The 16,788-nt window shown below is 38.8% G+C and overlaps 1 protein-coding gene across 2 annotated transcripts in view; it reads left to right on the top strand.

The window, feature by feature from the left end:
- LOC125225384 (leucine-rich repeat neuronal protein 2-like) overlaps nucleotides 1-14,122 on the top strand; it is a 76,483-nt gene extending 62,361 nt beyond the window's left edge. For both annotated transcript variants that reach the window (XM_048129081.1, XM_048129082.1), the window contains exon 3: nucleotides 11,297-14,122. In XM_048129081.1, coding sequence (XP_047985038.1) covers nucleotides 11,323-13,053 — 1,731 coding nt within the window. In that variant the 5' untranslated portion in view covers nucleotides 11,297-11,322 and the 3' untranslated portion in view covers nucleotides 13,054-14,122. The remainder of the gene's footprint in view (nucleotides 1-11,296) is intronic.
- The last annotated feature ends 2,666 nt before the right edge of the window (nucleotides 14,123-16,788 follow it).

Genomic DNA, 16,788 nt, shown 5'->3' with positions numbered 1-16,788 from the left:
GTACGATACGGTACGCGCCGGCGGCACGGCCAACAGGTCGCGTCGTCGCGGCCTGAGTGCTATCCTCGGAACATCAGGAACAAACAGTCGTACGAGACGCTCTACAAGCTCGGGACAGTCTGACTCACCACGTAGAGCTCGACATGCTGTGATCATCAGCTGAAAATTCCGCCTCACCTCCAAGGAGTTATACCCAAGAGAGCCAAGGAGATACTTGGTCGGGTAGAGATACGGGTAGAATCCGAAAACTTTTTTAAAAAGGAACCTTAAAAATGCTTTCTGCACCTTCTCAAGTAATAAGGCATAAGTCGATTCGTAGGGGTTCCATACGATCGACGAGGTCTCTAATTTACTCCTTACCAAGGCATTGTAAACTATTTTTATGGCCAATGGGTCTTGAAAACAGCGTAGGTTTCGGATTACAAAACCCAGCCTTCGGAAACAGCTCGTCGCAAGAGCAGAAATATGGTCGTGAAAAGTGAGCCGCGTATCAAACACAACGCCCAGGTCCTTGACAGAGAAGACACGATTTATCGGCTCTGACCCTAATATATATTGAAAATATAGAGCGGTATGTGAGCGGGTAAATGTACACACGCAGCACTTGGCTGGGTTAAAATGAAGTTTGTTCTCCATACTCCACCGAAATACCAAGTCGATGTCATTCTGCAACGTCTCGCAATCGGCTCTTTGCTCCACGCCGTATACCAACTTGAGGTCATCAGCATATAAGAGACATTGAGCCGCCCGAAGAACCGACTTGAGATCGTTGATCATGATACCAAAAAGCAGAGGCCCTAATATGGAGCCTTGACTGACACCAGACCGGGTATGGTAAGGAGTCGAGACAAAACAACCATGTCGGACGAACTGCTGTCGATCGCGCAGATAGCTGGCAAAAAAGGTCAACAATTTGTGAGAGAAACCAATTTTGTCCAGCTTTGCAAGCAGCACGTCGTTATCCACGCGATCAAAAGCCTTTGCGAAATCAAAATAGAGGACATCGACTTGTATACCTCTATCAAGATGAGCAGCAATATTGTCCGTTAGTATCAACAGATTCGTATTGACTGAGCGACTAGGCCGAAAGCCATGCTGCGCGTCACACAGGAAGGGTCGAACCTGTGAAGACAGAGTTCGGTGAAGTATGGCCTCAAACAACTTGCCAAGGGTGGGAAGAACGGCGATTGGTCTATAATTCTCAACCACGGAAGTGTCACTCGCTTTCGGGATCGGTCTCACCCTAGACACCTTCCAACATCGAGGATAAGATCCAGAAGATAGCGCCAGGTTGAATATATATTGTATCGGCATCTTCAAGAAATCCATACAGCCCTTTACAATATACGCCGGTAAGTTGTCGGGTCCAACAGAGCTATTGGCCTTGAGGCGTTTTATCCCAACTTCAACCTCTCGCAATGAAATTGATTTGATATCAATGCAGTCGCCAGTAGGCTCACGATAGGCATTTTCTATCAAGCGTGGGTCAAGAAGCGGACACATATAGTTATAGGATAAACCTAACTATAATTATCACACAAAAAGGAATGTGAAAGATACACTAAAGAGCTGACAAGGAACACAAAATATATACAAAGCAACAAGGCAAATTAGTCAGTAGGCATAAATACTAGTACTCCATTTTCCAAGCGTCATAAAACTCATAAAGTTATCCAGTTCTTAGCAAAATTTTATACACATCGTAAAACTGCAGTGGAATCGACGTGCATCGCTAAGAAAATTTCAATACATTAAATTCATATTACGAACGAGAGTTTTATTTCAACAATTCGAGTCTTATATATCAAATTTCACGCCAATGCCAAATAGTAGGGTGGGATTGCGAATTCGGAATAGCGATAAGAACGCTCCGGTCTTTCGTCGGGCGTCTACGCTTTAGATCCAAAACCAATGGTTAGTCAGAAGTAAAATTTTCCATTCAGTCGCTCATTCATTCATAAAACGCATTACCGCAGCCGCCGCACCCTAAACCCGTCTCGTTTCGGACGCAGAATACGTTCCCGGGAATCCCTCGCGCGTTGCACCTCCGGATGGAAACTGAAACGTAGGATTTTGTTGCAAGTTACGCTCACGGAGTGCGGCCAGCTTAGCTCATGCGAGTATGCTTTAGCTTTGTACTCGACGAGACTAGGCACATGAGGCCGTTTTGTATTCGCCTGTAATAAAACTGTGGGAGAAGCACACGATGTCAGTTGAAGAGAACATGCGAGGACTTTATAGCTTTAGATAATTTATTCCATTCCTACTGTCTGTGTTTATTATATCATAAGCCGGAATTCGTTGAAATTCCGTATATTAATAACATTAAAACAACTTCATAATTATATTGATCATGCGTTAAGAAGAGCGCGGAAACGATCTGAGGGGAAGTTCTATCTCCGCATCTAATTGTTATGGCGTTCGTTATTATCCGCAAAGTCATTAAAATTGTCTAATTGATTTTTCAGTTCGCATTCCGTTAATAAAATGAGGTCGTAGTCATAACCATTGTCTTAGAATGAAATCGTAGTTAATGACTCGTGTAAGATATTTATATTTTACATTAGCTACGTGGGGAGGATTGTGTCCAATAGCGAAATCTGGATAGGCTGAACAAGGAGTTAAGAACTATTTTATTCAAAGTCTATTGCCAAGATTCTACTTCCATTCAGATAAACGTAAACAAAAGGCTGAAAGTTGAAAACTATTCTAGTTTCGAGCTCCTTATTGGCAAACCGCCATATGAGCGCGTGGATGAGAACTCCACCCGACCCGCCCGCAATGAAGACAAACTGTGAACTTCCCTAATTTATTTTATAGGCGTTCTTTATTCACCGAAAACAAGGATTTCTTCGGCCAAAGGGAGAACAGATATATTTCCCAGCTCATTTCCCTAAAACCCACTCCATTTAATAACCCTAAAAGAGCCCGCAGATACCTCATACGGAATCCTCGGGATTTTCGCCTCGGCTCGGTCTTGGATCGCGTTCCAATGGCTCTCGAGTGTCGATAGCGCCTATCAACCGTTTCAATGAGCTATTTCATTATTCAGCCTCACCGACTTCGCTAGAGATGGCGGCGATAGGATTGACTAATTTTGCAGTAGGTATATCCTAAGACGAGCTCTGCGGCGCGTCTTCATTTGGCCCGAGCCCATTTTGCGGGCTTAGCGCGATATCCGCTCGATATCACGAACGTAAGCACGTCATTTGCAACTCCCACCCTTAAACAGTCTTCAGCCTCTTATAGCATCTACCCAAACTTAAAGTTATGATTATGCAAACGGTAACTTTTTAATTTTGTTACCGACTCCATTTCTCAAAGGAAAAGTTTTAATAACAGGCAAACAATTCATGGCAGTTGTTCGTTTTTTCCTCGAGTTACAATCGGAAGTTTGGAAATGTGTAAGCATTGAGAACGGTATACTGCGGTTTAAGACTTACGGGTGAAATTCTCTTGAAACCACCAACAAAGTGGAGCCTACATTTAACTTATGCATTTCTGAGTAAAATTAGCAGTTAATTCTAGTTTTAAATAGAAATGTACTTCAGGTCAATCATCAACAAGTCAATGCTAAAATATTTAATTCCGGTAGAATGTAGTCAGATCGTTTAGGTACAAATGATCTGATTATACTAACGTAAAAGGCAAGGTTCAGTTTAAATCAGGTTTACAGCGATCGATTAAATGCATCTAGACCAGATAAATGAAATAAACACGCTATCAGATCATTCAATGGGCGACTAAAAGCCGCGCAATCAGTACGACGATCTATTAGAACGTTAGCAAATCGTAAACTGCACTTGCTTTAAATTTGTGCTCTCGCTGCTTTGGCCTGAATTCTCTCATTGACTATTAAACCGTAGGCCACATCCAATCGGGCCGAGGCACCTAATCCTCGGGCGGCGATGAAAGTCAAAGCGAAAGCAAGTTGGTGTTTCCTAAAAGCCCTTTAGCTCGGCGAGAAGGCGCGGCGGCCGGCGGCGCGGCGCGGCGCGTGCTGCGACTTGCAGGCGAGCTATTACGCCGCCAAGTGGCAAGTTTTGTGCTCGCCTCATGGGCGATTCATCGGCGCTTCTCGTTAGGGCGCACGGCTGAATGCCGCCTTGGCACTCCTCATTATTGCGTTTATAAAGGCGCCCATAGAGAAGCTTGATTCACTAGACCTGCTCTGTTGCTCTGAAAGAGAAAATGGTATTGTGTAGACGCTTTGTTCGGTACTTTTTTATTTCATTCCTGTAAACCTTGCTTGAAAGATATTTGTGGCAACATTCTGTGTTGTGAACCTATAACGATGCAGAGTCGCTTTTGCTTTTGATATTTTACAAGAACGTTTAAATAACGCCAGCAAAAACTGGTTTCTTATTGTGATTGCGAAACGGCAAGATCGATTTAGCATTTGACTGATATTGCTAAGTATGGTAATTTTATTTTATATTGCTCATATATATTATGTTGCTACATTCAAAACGAAACCATGTCAGAGTTTCCAACCGTATAATAAATGACTAAAGCCGTTTATATGTTGCCTTGTATCCGACCCAGCTAATCAGTAACACACGCCTCTCTTTAACATATGTAAATACAATGAAACGTTAGCCTGAATTAACATTTGACTCGATGCTAATTTATGACTGCTCTTCGGATAAGGGAAAATGCAAAACCATAGCCACTGTGCCGTATCTTCTTTGTGCATCACATGCGCTGAAAAAACGTTTTTAACTAAATAAACTGTGAGCGTCTGACAAACATTGGCTCTGCAAAATGACTCGACATGGAAATCCATTTCCGAAAACCTATCGCAAACAATAAATCGATTTTCAACATCGGAAAACTATCATTCGTTTCGTGTTTGTTGACTTTAATCTACTATATCTAAAAAAACTGATACCAAATATTTTAATTATAGCTTAAAAAGCTGAGCATATATGTTTAGCTACATATAAGTATTTATTACCTCATGTTAACCACCAATTAAATTGCCGAATAATAATCACACGAGCCTCTAATCCGCCTGTGATTGCAAAATCAATAGCGGTAGCGCAACTAATATCGGCTGCTTTTCCCCAGTGATATTAAAATTTGCTGGCAGTACTCGTAGCTAAGCCTGCAAGCTGCCGGCGAGATTTGTTTCTAAAACTAAAACAACAGGGATTTTAGAATTTACCGAATAAAAGCCGGGGTAAAAATGTTGCGGTGAGTAGTCAGGTGATGTCGTTTGAAAAGACTTTCAATTCGATTGTTTTGTTAATAAACAGCGGCCTACGTATATACATATGTACTTTTTGGGATCAATGTGGTAGGTAAATAAATTTCTTTTTTAAGTTTATTTCGCAGTCAGTTTTCAATGAAAAAAAAAACCTTTTGATGAAATTGGAACTGTCGCTTAGTAAAAATAATCTGTTTGAAAGAAATTATTTAAATATCTTTAAAAAAGTCTACCTTGGTTTTGAAATGTCTACATCTTGGAATCGACAGCTTAGGCACCGAACACGCATTCTCCATTTTTATAGCATATTATTTTCAACTCCGTTTAATTAAAACATTGCAGCTGCGCCATTTATTGAGTTTGGTGAAAGTTTAGATTTTCTTTGATTTTTCATTGGCAGAAGCCCAGAAGAATTTGAATAAACTAAAACATTCAATATTTCAATAGATTTTATATATTTTGCATTTGATGAGACCTATTTAAATATTTTCTTAAAAAGCGAAACAGCATAATATACATTCTTGAGTAATTTCCACTTAGACAACGGAAAAACTTGTAACATTTGTTAGTAGAACTGAGCGTAAAGTTTCAATCGAATCACCGCTAGTCGCTCCGCTTGGTTTTTGCCATTGCCACGCTCTCGGCAACTATTGGAGCGGCAGACTTCCACCAACCGGCCAAGTTTTCTCATTATGCCCGTTAGTACTTGCCGCCACTCCGACTACTCACCAATTCACCGACCGCTGACGAACCAGGCACGTACGCACTTCGATCGACGTCTCAAAATCCTATACGTACACTGCTATACTCTCCTAAGATTAAAGTCTTAAGTGATATTATTATAACTTAAATTAAATGTATTCTCTTTGAAAATAGAGGGGACCTTTTCAAACAACGAACAGTCTATTTTTAAATGAACCGTACATACCTTCGTCTTAAGCGAATCATAAAATAAGCAGGAGGGGTATTTTCTCGAGGAGGGAGAGCGGTTAGCCGACTTTTACACTGGTTTTATTGTCTCAGCGCCCCTCGTAAACCGTCTTTGTGCCAGTAACGTCTCAAGTTGTATTATCACCATGATAACTTTAGTGGACCCGTTGGGTATGGGGTAGCGATCGCCCTCTTGCAATTAGGCCCAACTGTATAGTTTCATCCATTTAAATGGAACCGATGACATTCAATGTTATAAATACGATTGTAACCCACCCCTGGATATTGAATTTAGAGCAAATTACGAGGAACCCTTCGCCCTGAACTATATTATGTTATGACGTAATTAAGACGATCGCCAACTATGTTTCCCTGAAGGCTTACTGAAAGACAGATGTATCTATAGCTTATTAGAGTCCCTAAAGTTACCTAATTTATAAATTACATCACATCTAGTGTAATCGAACACGACAAACGACATTAAAAATGTACGGCTCATGTCCGCGAGCATTCAAGGCCACGTTTATGATCAATAGTTAATAAAGTGCTTCACAAACTGATCCCTCATCTATACAAACACGTTTATTGATCATTGTAAACACGAGTATCGTGAAGTTTTGTGATATAACAACTAAACTCCAAGTACTTACTTATTTACAAGGAATAAAGAAAAGACTTAATTCATTGTAATGTATGTATTTATAATTAGAGATCGTTATCAAGGTGCACTTTTCGTGGCAAACGGTACGGTTGGCAAAAAAAACAAATACTTACATTTAAATATTCACTTTGTTCTTAACTACAAAATAAATACTTACCTTCTTAGGATTACACCTACGGTACAAAGCCTTTTCCGATGAACTATATATATATTTAAAACAATATAGGTACGTAAATGTGATAAAAATACATTATGCGAAGTGTAGACATATTATTTTAATCCAAATAATCAAATGCACTCTAGATAAGACTATCTAGAATTGTTATTCAAGTACCCAGTTCAAGTCAAAAGTAGTGCACGAAGCCAAATCTGTTGAACAAATTTTAGTTATTTATTCAATGTAATTTAGATAAATAATTATAAATATGTGTATATTACATAATATGTTAAGTATATAATGTTTTAAATACTTGTGTATTTGTTTTTTTGCCAACCATACTCTGCCACCAATACAGCACGCTGATAACGATCTTTATTTATAATGAAGGAAACTTAATAAGTATACGTTGCCTTAATTAGGTCAGAAAACAACAAGAGCAAATTGAATATAAATTTATGCATAAAATTTGCGTTCCATTATTCAAAAAACGAATAGTCTCTAACACAAGTCCGCTACACTTTATTGAAATCTCGTATTGAAATTCTATAACAGAACTTTTCAATAAGGGAATATTTAATTTCCATTTTAAGAGCAGCAGCGAAAACAAAACAAACTTTTAAAACACATATTTATAAAAGGAAAACGAAGAGCCTCAGTTAATTCCGCTAGGGCCGATTCGAGAGTTGATTTGGGAGACACAAATTTTCCAACGAATTTAGCGGTTTCAATCGATGACGTCGTAATGGAAAAGTTCAATAGGCAACAACAAAGGCCGATACAAGTTAACGAAGCTCACGAAAGCGAAATTCACGATGGCATCGCCGCACTTCGGCGGACAGGAAATTAAAAGACAAAAGAGTGCCGGCCGGAGCTGTTTCGGCTCGGAAGTGAGGGCGTGCCCTCCCTTTTGATCGCACCTACCCATGGCTCACTTTGTACTAACCCTTTACGACCGAGAAAATTATTTTCTAAAATCTCATAAAAAATGCATGTGAACAGTTTTCAATGGTCGACAAATACTCGTAAAAAATAATATAAAAAATTTTATTGCCTTTAATCAATAAAAAAATCGCATGCAGGAAAGTGACGTTCAGGACCTATATGTAAATGCACAAAAGTGCAAATTCGGAAGGACACGTAAAAAGTGACTAAATATCTTATTTTAGATAATAAAACTTTTTTTTATAATCATCTATTATTCGTTTTTACATAATACAACGATTAAAAAACTATAAAAAAAAAAATTGACGAAAAAAATCTCATTCCAACTATCACTTACTTCGTATGTAAATCTTTCAAACATTTATTTTTGCGTGTAATGCAAAGGTACACGTTGTTGAAACGTTGATGCAACGTGTATTAGTTCGACTGGATCAGGATTCCAATGGGGAATGCAGGTTTTGGGGGATTTCATATCGTCAAATTTAGGCAAATGATTAATAACTATCAAATATGATAGATGCAAGGTGCTGGCGAGCTCTGACTCTTTCTGGGCCTCACAGGTGTTTTACCATGTGAAACGTCATTCGAACATGCTTCTCTATTCATTACGCCGTTTTCTTGGTGCTTTAATGAGCATTGCAAAGATTTCCAAGCGGAAATCTAGTAAAAGTACTTTGCGTCTAGGGAGGCCCATGGCGTCGCAAACAATTTTGTACGTATGCCCTCCATGCATTCACCAAAGCTAAATTATTATCATTGCGTCTCAGAAACAATTGACGGATCGTGTATTTTTAAATCAGTTAAAGTATTTGAAGACGAAGGTTCAAAAAACAGCTGGTCAACCTCCAAACTTTCGTTGTCACGCCATTCAAAAAGGTACTAAGTTAATTCTTCAAGGCCCTCGTCAAAATTTTCAGTATCTGATATTAAATTTCACCATTGCACAAAATTTCAAGGATTTGTTCATCACTTAATGGACGCCCTATAGAATATAAATATTGAATTACAAACCGAAATTTGTAATAAACCGCGAAAATATTTGATTATTTGTTCGAAATTCATTTTACGCCAAAAGGCCGAATACACATAAACGTGCAGATATTTATGGCAAACAGATTACGGGCTACGACCGAACCTACAAATTCGTGCACTTCTTTTTTACGATCTTATTAATAACACGAAATCACTTAATTTTAGTCTTAATTCATAATTAATAAAACCACTAGCTCTTTAACAGTAAAAATCATGCATTAAATAAAAGGTTTGTCACCAAAAATATACGAAATTATGAACTTACGTGGGTCACTACTCTCACCAAAATACCGCGCCATCTTCAAACATGTCCTGCGACCGACTGACCCGGCCAACCTAAGGTATTTACTATTATTACGTGTTGCTAGTGTCTGCAGATTCGATCGGTATAGGTTTGAGCCCGAAAATACAATTTACTTTCTGTCAAGATTTTTTTTAAATAATTTGCAGGATTATATCAAACCGGTCGGAAAGGGCTAATGCTAAATGATGACAGCTGCCAGTCCACTTATAATAACCGATACAATTCGATCGCTTTTCAAACTAAATAATCACGAATATTTTACCAAATCTATCAAGTAGCTAACTTAGGAATGCCATACAAAACCAATACAGCCACTGGAGCAAACCGCTTTCTTGAAATCTTAAGAGTAATTAAATAATGTACCTATCAAATAAATAAATTCATTTTTCCTAAGTTACGGCTCGATAATACTTTTAGACTTTATTAAAGCTTAGCTATACGTAACTGATTGAATCTTAGAACATGAATGGTATGATTAAATTCGCAATATTTTCGGTTCACGCAAGTTCGAATACATTTGTAACATTACAGAATTAATCCGCCTTATACGGGTAGCTCTAATGTGTATCGGGTGTGCGTCTGTGTATGGTTTCTGTAATTCGGGCGAGCCGGGGTAATCCGCTCGGATCTAGTTACCGAGGGAGACTTGATGCTGTCTTCTCGTGCTTTAAAACCATTTCAACCGTTCTCAATCCTATCTATTGATAGACTACTTGATATATGAAAGCAGTCTCTAATATTTAACATGAATTTACAAAGTGGCTCGTATAGCAATATCTTTACGCTGAACATCGTTAATGTTTGTTAAACGCTTGCTGTAATATGGCTACCGACATCTGACGAAAGCGTCGGATCAAGCTCGGCACTCCCAACTTTGTTTCCTAATTTAATTTGCATCTGGAATCAAAAACTTTCCGTGACACTGTTTTGCATTATTAATACTTTAGTATAGCCTGATCTCTCGGGAGGCGCACCAGAACCCATAAATTGAATTCCAACCTTCGCAATTAGTTATTCCCGCGCGTGAAAACTTTCGAGATCGTTCGCCTTCGTTAACAGATGTTACGCTGCTATTCATTATACATTCCGTCGAATTGTAAAGCCGAACATTTAATTTAAAGTACCAAACGCTCCTTTGTTAAATCGTCGAACATTTGGGAAGGTATTGTAGAGGATCGCTCGGGCGGGAGGATTAGCGGCGCGGTCGCTCGCCGCTAGTTTCTGTTTACGGCGAACATTCGTCTTAGGCGAAACGGGCCAGTAAATAAACCTCGACGTGACAAAATGTTACCTCAATTGCTGAACCATAAATATGCATACATTCGCAAATTGGTTTATGTCTAAGGGCCAGTAAAACCTATTGTAATATGTAGCAGATCATCATCATCACTCAAGATTCTCATGAACCTAATGATGCGTTTAAAATTACATGTAGGAAATACTTTCCTAAGGATAAACGTTTCAAGGTTCATAAAATATAATGAGATCCCCATAAAGTAGAAAACGCATTAAACTACATGTGCTAGTCTGTGGGATAAAATGACAAGCGTTTCAAACATATTGTCCGCGCCACGTGTCATGGCGGTATATTGAATAACAAATCATGGACATGAATAATGTCCGTCCTCAGAACTCCGTGCAATCTGCCCGCCTGCCGCGCTACTTACGTCGTTCCATCTCACGGCACAACAAAAGATAAAGAAAAAATATTTTGCCGTCGTAGCATGACTCTTATCGGTCTAATTTGGATCAAACAATTTCACTCCCCTAACGCAAGTTGCGTAGAAACACTTTGTTATCTGCAGTTTTTGGCAGAAATTATATTAAGATTTTGTCAAGCGATAGCGATAAAGCTGTATATTCTTACTTGGCTCTGTGGTATTGTAGGGCAATTTACCCCCCGAGAGCGCCGTATTTTTGCGATAACAATAATTTAGGAAAAATGATGTTGGTAGATTCTCATCTACGCTGATGGGATTGGTCACAGTCTAACTTTTGTATATTTAGTCCAAGTTTGTTCTTTTACATTTTACATAATACTTTTTTTCTTGTTTGCAGGTCCGGCGGAGTACGCATGAGATGTTATGGGCCCGCGCGGCGTAGCGAAGTGGCGTTGGTGGGTGGTGGTGGTGGCATGGGCGTGGGGCGCGGCGGCGCGCACGCTGTGCCCGGCGCGCTGCGCCTGCGACGATGCGCTGCGCACCGCCTCCTGTGCCAACGCCAGCCTCGAGATCGTTCCGATACAGCTCAACCCAGAGGCTACCCACATCAACCTTACGCACAACTCCATCAACAATCTTCTCTACACCTTCGCTTTCTACACACAAATCACCATCCTAGATATCTCCTACAACAGATTACAGGACTTAGGTAGTAAGAACTTTGAAAGCAATATGGAGATGACACAACTGAATGTCAGCCATAATAGACTGAAGCGACTAGAAAGGGACACCTTCGTCGGCTTGAGGAAACTGATCGACTTGAACTTGTCAGATAATGAAATACGTAATGTACACGCACAAACATTTCAAGATTTATCTATGTTGGAGAGACTCGATTTGTCAAACAACGGACTGGAGAGCTTCGATCCGGACACTTTTGAACCCCTGTCATCGTTGAAGATGTTATCGCTCAAGAATAATTCTATATTAGACATACCATCTATCAATTTGTTCTACGTTGTTAAGTTACAATACTTAGATTTATCTGAGAATCTCATTCAACAAGTGTCCAAGCATGGTATGCCAGATCTAAAAGAATTGAGCCATTTAGACTTAAATAGTAACATAATTGGCAATGTAGATCCATTAGGATTCCGAAACTTACCCGCACTTCGGCACTTGGACCTAAGCGACAATAACATGACAACGATACCCACATCTGCTCTTTCCAAACTAGTAAACTTGTCGCATTTGTACCTCAGTGGGAACTTTTTCCAGAGCGTTCCACCCTTATCTTTCCAAAACCTTTTTCATCTGAAACACTTACATCTGAGCAGGCTTTATGAGCTCAAAACGATTGATTCGAGGGCATTTGTTGACAACATAAATCTGCAGAAAATTTGGATGAATGAAAACGTGAAGATGAGCGAGGTCCCACCGAGATTGTTTCACGGAAACCCGAAACTCACGCATGTGTATATGAAGAACAATGCCCTAGAGACACTAGAAGCGTCACATTTCCCAATCGACAGGCTACAAGAACTGGAGATATCTGGAAATCTATTTGTCTGTAATTGCTCATTGTTGTGGTTGTGGAAACTGGGAACGGAGTGCGAAGTTAGTAGCAAAAAGTCGGGCAATACGAGTGCTATGCTTACGCTGGATTATGAACAAATCAAGTGCGCAGGCCCGGAGCCTTTGAAGGGTGTTTTATTTGTACAGATTCCTGAATCTGAATTTGGGTGCTCAAGCGGATGGGTGATAGTGGCAGTTGTGGTGCTGATTGTGAGTATCATTATAAGCGTCGTGGGAGGTGTTTTATACTTTTTGGGACCTTTGAAAAAGTGCAAAGGGGACAAGTCAAAGCAGGTTATGACAAGTGTAATGTTAAACGGTGATGTGTCAAAGTTAAGTAATGGACTTGGTTATTCAACGAGGAGTAGGGAACAAGATAATAAGAGGGACACTGATCGGTATCTGATGATCGGTTCCTCAGTGACTAATAACTTCCATTCATTGAATCCACCGTGGCATAGTGTGGATAAGAATCCATATTTCCAAGAAGATAGTGAGGAGCATATTTATCAACAATTTGCTTACGAAACGATCCCTCACCATCGAACCCCCGAGAAGCCGCACATAGTGTATGTTTAACAAAAGTTTATTGCAAAGGACAATATTATCACCAAAATATTTTCTTTGCTACGTCGGGACGTAATCAGTGATACCGTGTATTATCGTCACGAAGACGAGAGACAATGAATTTGCAATATTGTAAATAGTGATACGACTAAAATTGTAAGATGTGATAGCTTTGTAAATAGACGTGTAAATAGTTAATTTAGCAGTGCAGATAAAGACATTAACCTCGTTTTTGTACTTAACTCCTTTAGTCATGTTAATCCTAAATCCAATTTAAATATGCCTACCCAAAATAGAGTAAACTCTATGTCCTTGTTTTGTTTTGTATGGATAGTTCCTCAGGATTGGATACTCGATTCATTGTTAAGTGCGTTACAAATTGTTTGAGATATTCAATGCTAAATAAATATTTACTCATAATTATGTAATTGTATAGTATATTAATAATAGTTATATTTTCTGAATAGAACACCAATAGGTACTTGAAACTTTGTACAAAGACGAGCAATATAGAGTAATAATAATTTCAAATAATATCAGAATAGTAATAAATTTGTTAATTTATCTTGCTACATTGTTATAGCGTATTTAGTTGTAAAATAGAGCGAGATCGTTCAAGTCATCCATGTGCTTAACACATACATAGCCTAAAGAAGTATATAATATACATTTATCAATCAACCAGCTGCTCTGATGAAAAGGGGTACAAAATAAAGATACATTTAATTGGCTATTTTTGTAAATTAATTTCATAAAAGACTTATTTAGTGCATTTTTTCTCTTAATAGATCTTGAATTAATATTTTTGTACTTAGTGAATATGTCAAATGATCTAGCTGGAAGTAATATCTTTGCATTTTCATAATGATACACATTATTCTATGAATTTTACAAATACGAGTATTATAAACTTCATAACCAAGAAACAAAATACCTATTCAATCGATAGTACCTACCGTCATATAGATAGAGTAAGGCTATTTATACATACATACGGAATACATAAAACTTTTGTTATGAAACTTATTTAAATATTATAAACAAACAAGAAATAAAAAATTAAATAAACTGATTTGTTTTCTTCCACTGTTTTCTTACCTGGAAAAGTAGGCAAGAACATGGTGCTTGGATCCGATATTTGAATGTCGACCACTCGGTTGCGTGTGTTTAAATTAGGCACTGAAATTCTACTAGTAGTAGAATTTAAAACGAGTGTTCAATAGTATTTTCCCCTCACTAGCTCGGAAACACGTGTTTTGTCCTTTAATACCAGCGGGTAAAAACGCATTTTATCCACTAGTGGGTAAAGTAATTTGACCTTGTATAAAGTCAAATTAACTGCATTAAAATTGATAAAAGTAGGTGAATCTAGTAATAAAGATGATTTACCACCTGTGGAACTACTGGAAGCAGCGATAAACACATTTTTTGCGTTGTAGTTTCCTCGCTATAGTGAGGGGAAAAGTTTTGTGTTACACTCGGGTGCAAATGTATTTTACTTCTCGTGTGTTCAAAAACTCGCAAGTTCAGGATTCTATTCTCGAACCACTCGCTTCGCTCGTGGTTCAACTATAGAATCCTTTCACTTGCTCGTTTTTCAATTCCACACTCGGCGTTAAAATACAACTTTGCCCCCTTGTATAACAAATAACTATTTGGAGGTTGTCTACATGATTTTGAGTGATGATTTGATGAAATTGAGCGCCCGTATTTCAAAAATCGAATCCCTGCTATTAATTATCGACTGAGAGAATAGCTATATTTTTAAATTAAAGGAAAAATTCACATCTCTGGCAGGACTCAAACCTGCGACCTCTGGCCTTGCCGGGGCCAATTGCGCTCGCTCCGAACTGCGCCACGGAGGCATGCTGGATGTGTGCGAATTTATCTATGCCTTCCCTCAATTCAAATGAGATAATATGGTAGACGATAATTGACCTTATCGCTAAAGAGGGATCTATTTCCGCCAACATTAGTGAAGACGAGGCAAAAAGCAAGTGATTTGAGTAGGTGATGCCAGTAATTGAAATCGAGGCAAAAATTTACAAATAAGTACATTAAAAATACCTACATATAAATCTTAATTGGTCTCTTTAGACGGCTAACAGCGGTTTTGCACAAGTTTCGAGTCTGGATGCTGGTAATTTAGTTATTTCATGTGTAAGTATTGCGTGTTAATTTATATTTTTAACCCCCGACGCAAAAACGACAGGGGTTATAAGTTTGACGTGTCTGTCTGTCTATCTGTCTGTCTGTCTGTCTGTTTGTCAGTTTGTCTGTGTGTGTGTCTGTCTGTGGCATCGTAGCTCCCGAACGAATGAACCGATTTAGAGTTAGATTTTTTGTCTGAAAGCTGAGTTAGTCGGGAGTGTTCTTAGCCATGTTTCATCAAAATCGGTCTATAAGTACTATGTCGCGGTCGGGGTTTTTTCAAAATTTAATTTTATGCATATTAGGTTATTGATCATGTCATTCATACAATTAGAAAAAAAACGTGTGATCATAGATCGCGGCGAGATACTGTCGCGCCAATCATGTGCAAGTCCTGCAGTGGCAAAAATTCAATGGTAACAGCAGAGAATCATAACCCGTCCTTGTTTATAGATTTTAATGTGAGTCCACTTTTGATTATTGTGTACAAAAATTTAAGCCTGGCCCCGTAGCCGAATGGCATTTCTGCGACGCGAAACGAAAACGAAACGCCGCGAAAGGTAGTCTGGCTCTGTCCCGCCAATACGCAAGAGCGATAGAGATAAATAGCTATGGAAGATATATTATCATGAGCGTTTGTGCATTCAGCTACGCACACTGACCAGAAATATATAACTACGCGCCATGTTGCGGAATTTCATTACGAGTAGATATTTTCGTCATACTAAACTGAACTTTCACCCCATACATCATAATAACAACGCTCTCCTGTCAATAACCATATATTTCTGGCCAGGTTTTACTTAACTGTAGGTGTATGTTAGTATTGCCAGTCCAAAGAAATTTGATGTGATGATCATTGATTATAGTCTACGATAGCGGACAGCGCAACTTGGACATCTTATGATCAAAACTAATGCTTTCACGTCATTATGAACACCTACGTCGCATTAATTACGAAATTCAAGTAGGCTGGACCACACACAGCACCCAAAAATTAATCGTTAATCTTTATAATTAACATTGATTCGAACACCGATACCACATTTCGCCATCTCGGGAAGCAAACGTGAAAATAAATAGCAATTAAGTTTGTTAATTACTGTATTCCGGGTAAAATGAAATACAGTAATGCGTTTCAGATAATGAATTTCAGTGCTGCCAGGCAACAAGTTGATTACGATAAAGTCGTTTGGGCGGTCGATGCCGTCCATTAAATGTTGGCATCTGATTTTGTCGTTCAGTCTTTTTGAAAGGTAAGTACCGTCAGATGTTGATTAAATGAGTCTTCGCTTTTCACATATGCTTGTTTAAATGGAAATTTAATAAACAATACTGTATGATGAAATGAATTGAATGTGTTGAAATCGTCAACCGTCCTACGTCCATCATCGATGCATATACCTACACGGTAAGAAGATATAGGCCACCATTGTAGAAACAGAAACAAAACTTTATAATTGATATACATTACAGGGTAGCCGAATGGCACAAACGCTCACGAAACATTCTCAAAACGAAACGCTCGTAGATATCTATATCTCTTTGCGTATTGGCGCGACAGAGCCAAACTACCTTTCGCGGCGTTTCGTTTTC

The sequence above is a fragment of the Leguminivora glycinivorella genome, chromosome 4 (assembly GCF_023078275.1).
Source record: "Leguminivora glycinivorella isolate SPB_JAAS2020 chromosome 4, LegGlyc_1.1, whole genome shotgun sequence".
NCBI lineage: Eukaryota > Metazoa > Arthropoda > Insecta > Lepidoptera > Tortricidae > Leguminivora > Leguminivora glycinivorella.
Note: the sequence above shows the minus strand (reverse complement) of the source record. Positions and strands in the feature narration are given on the sequence as shown.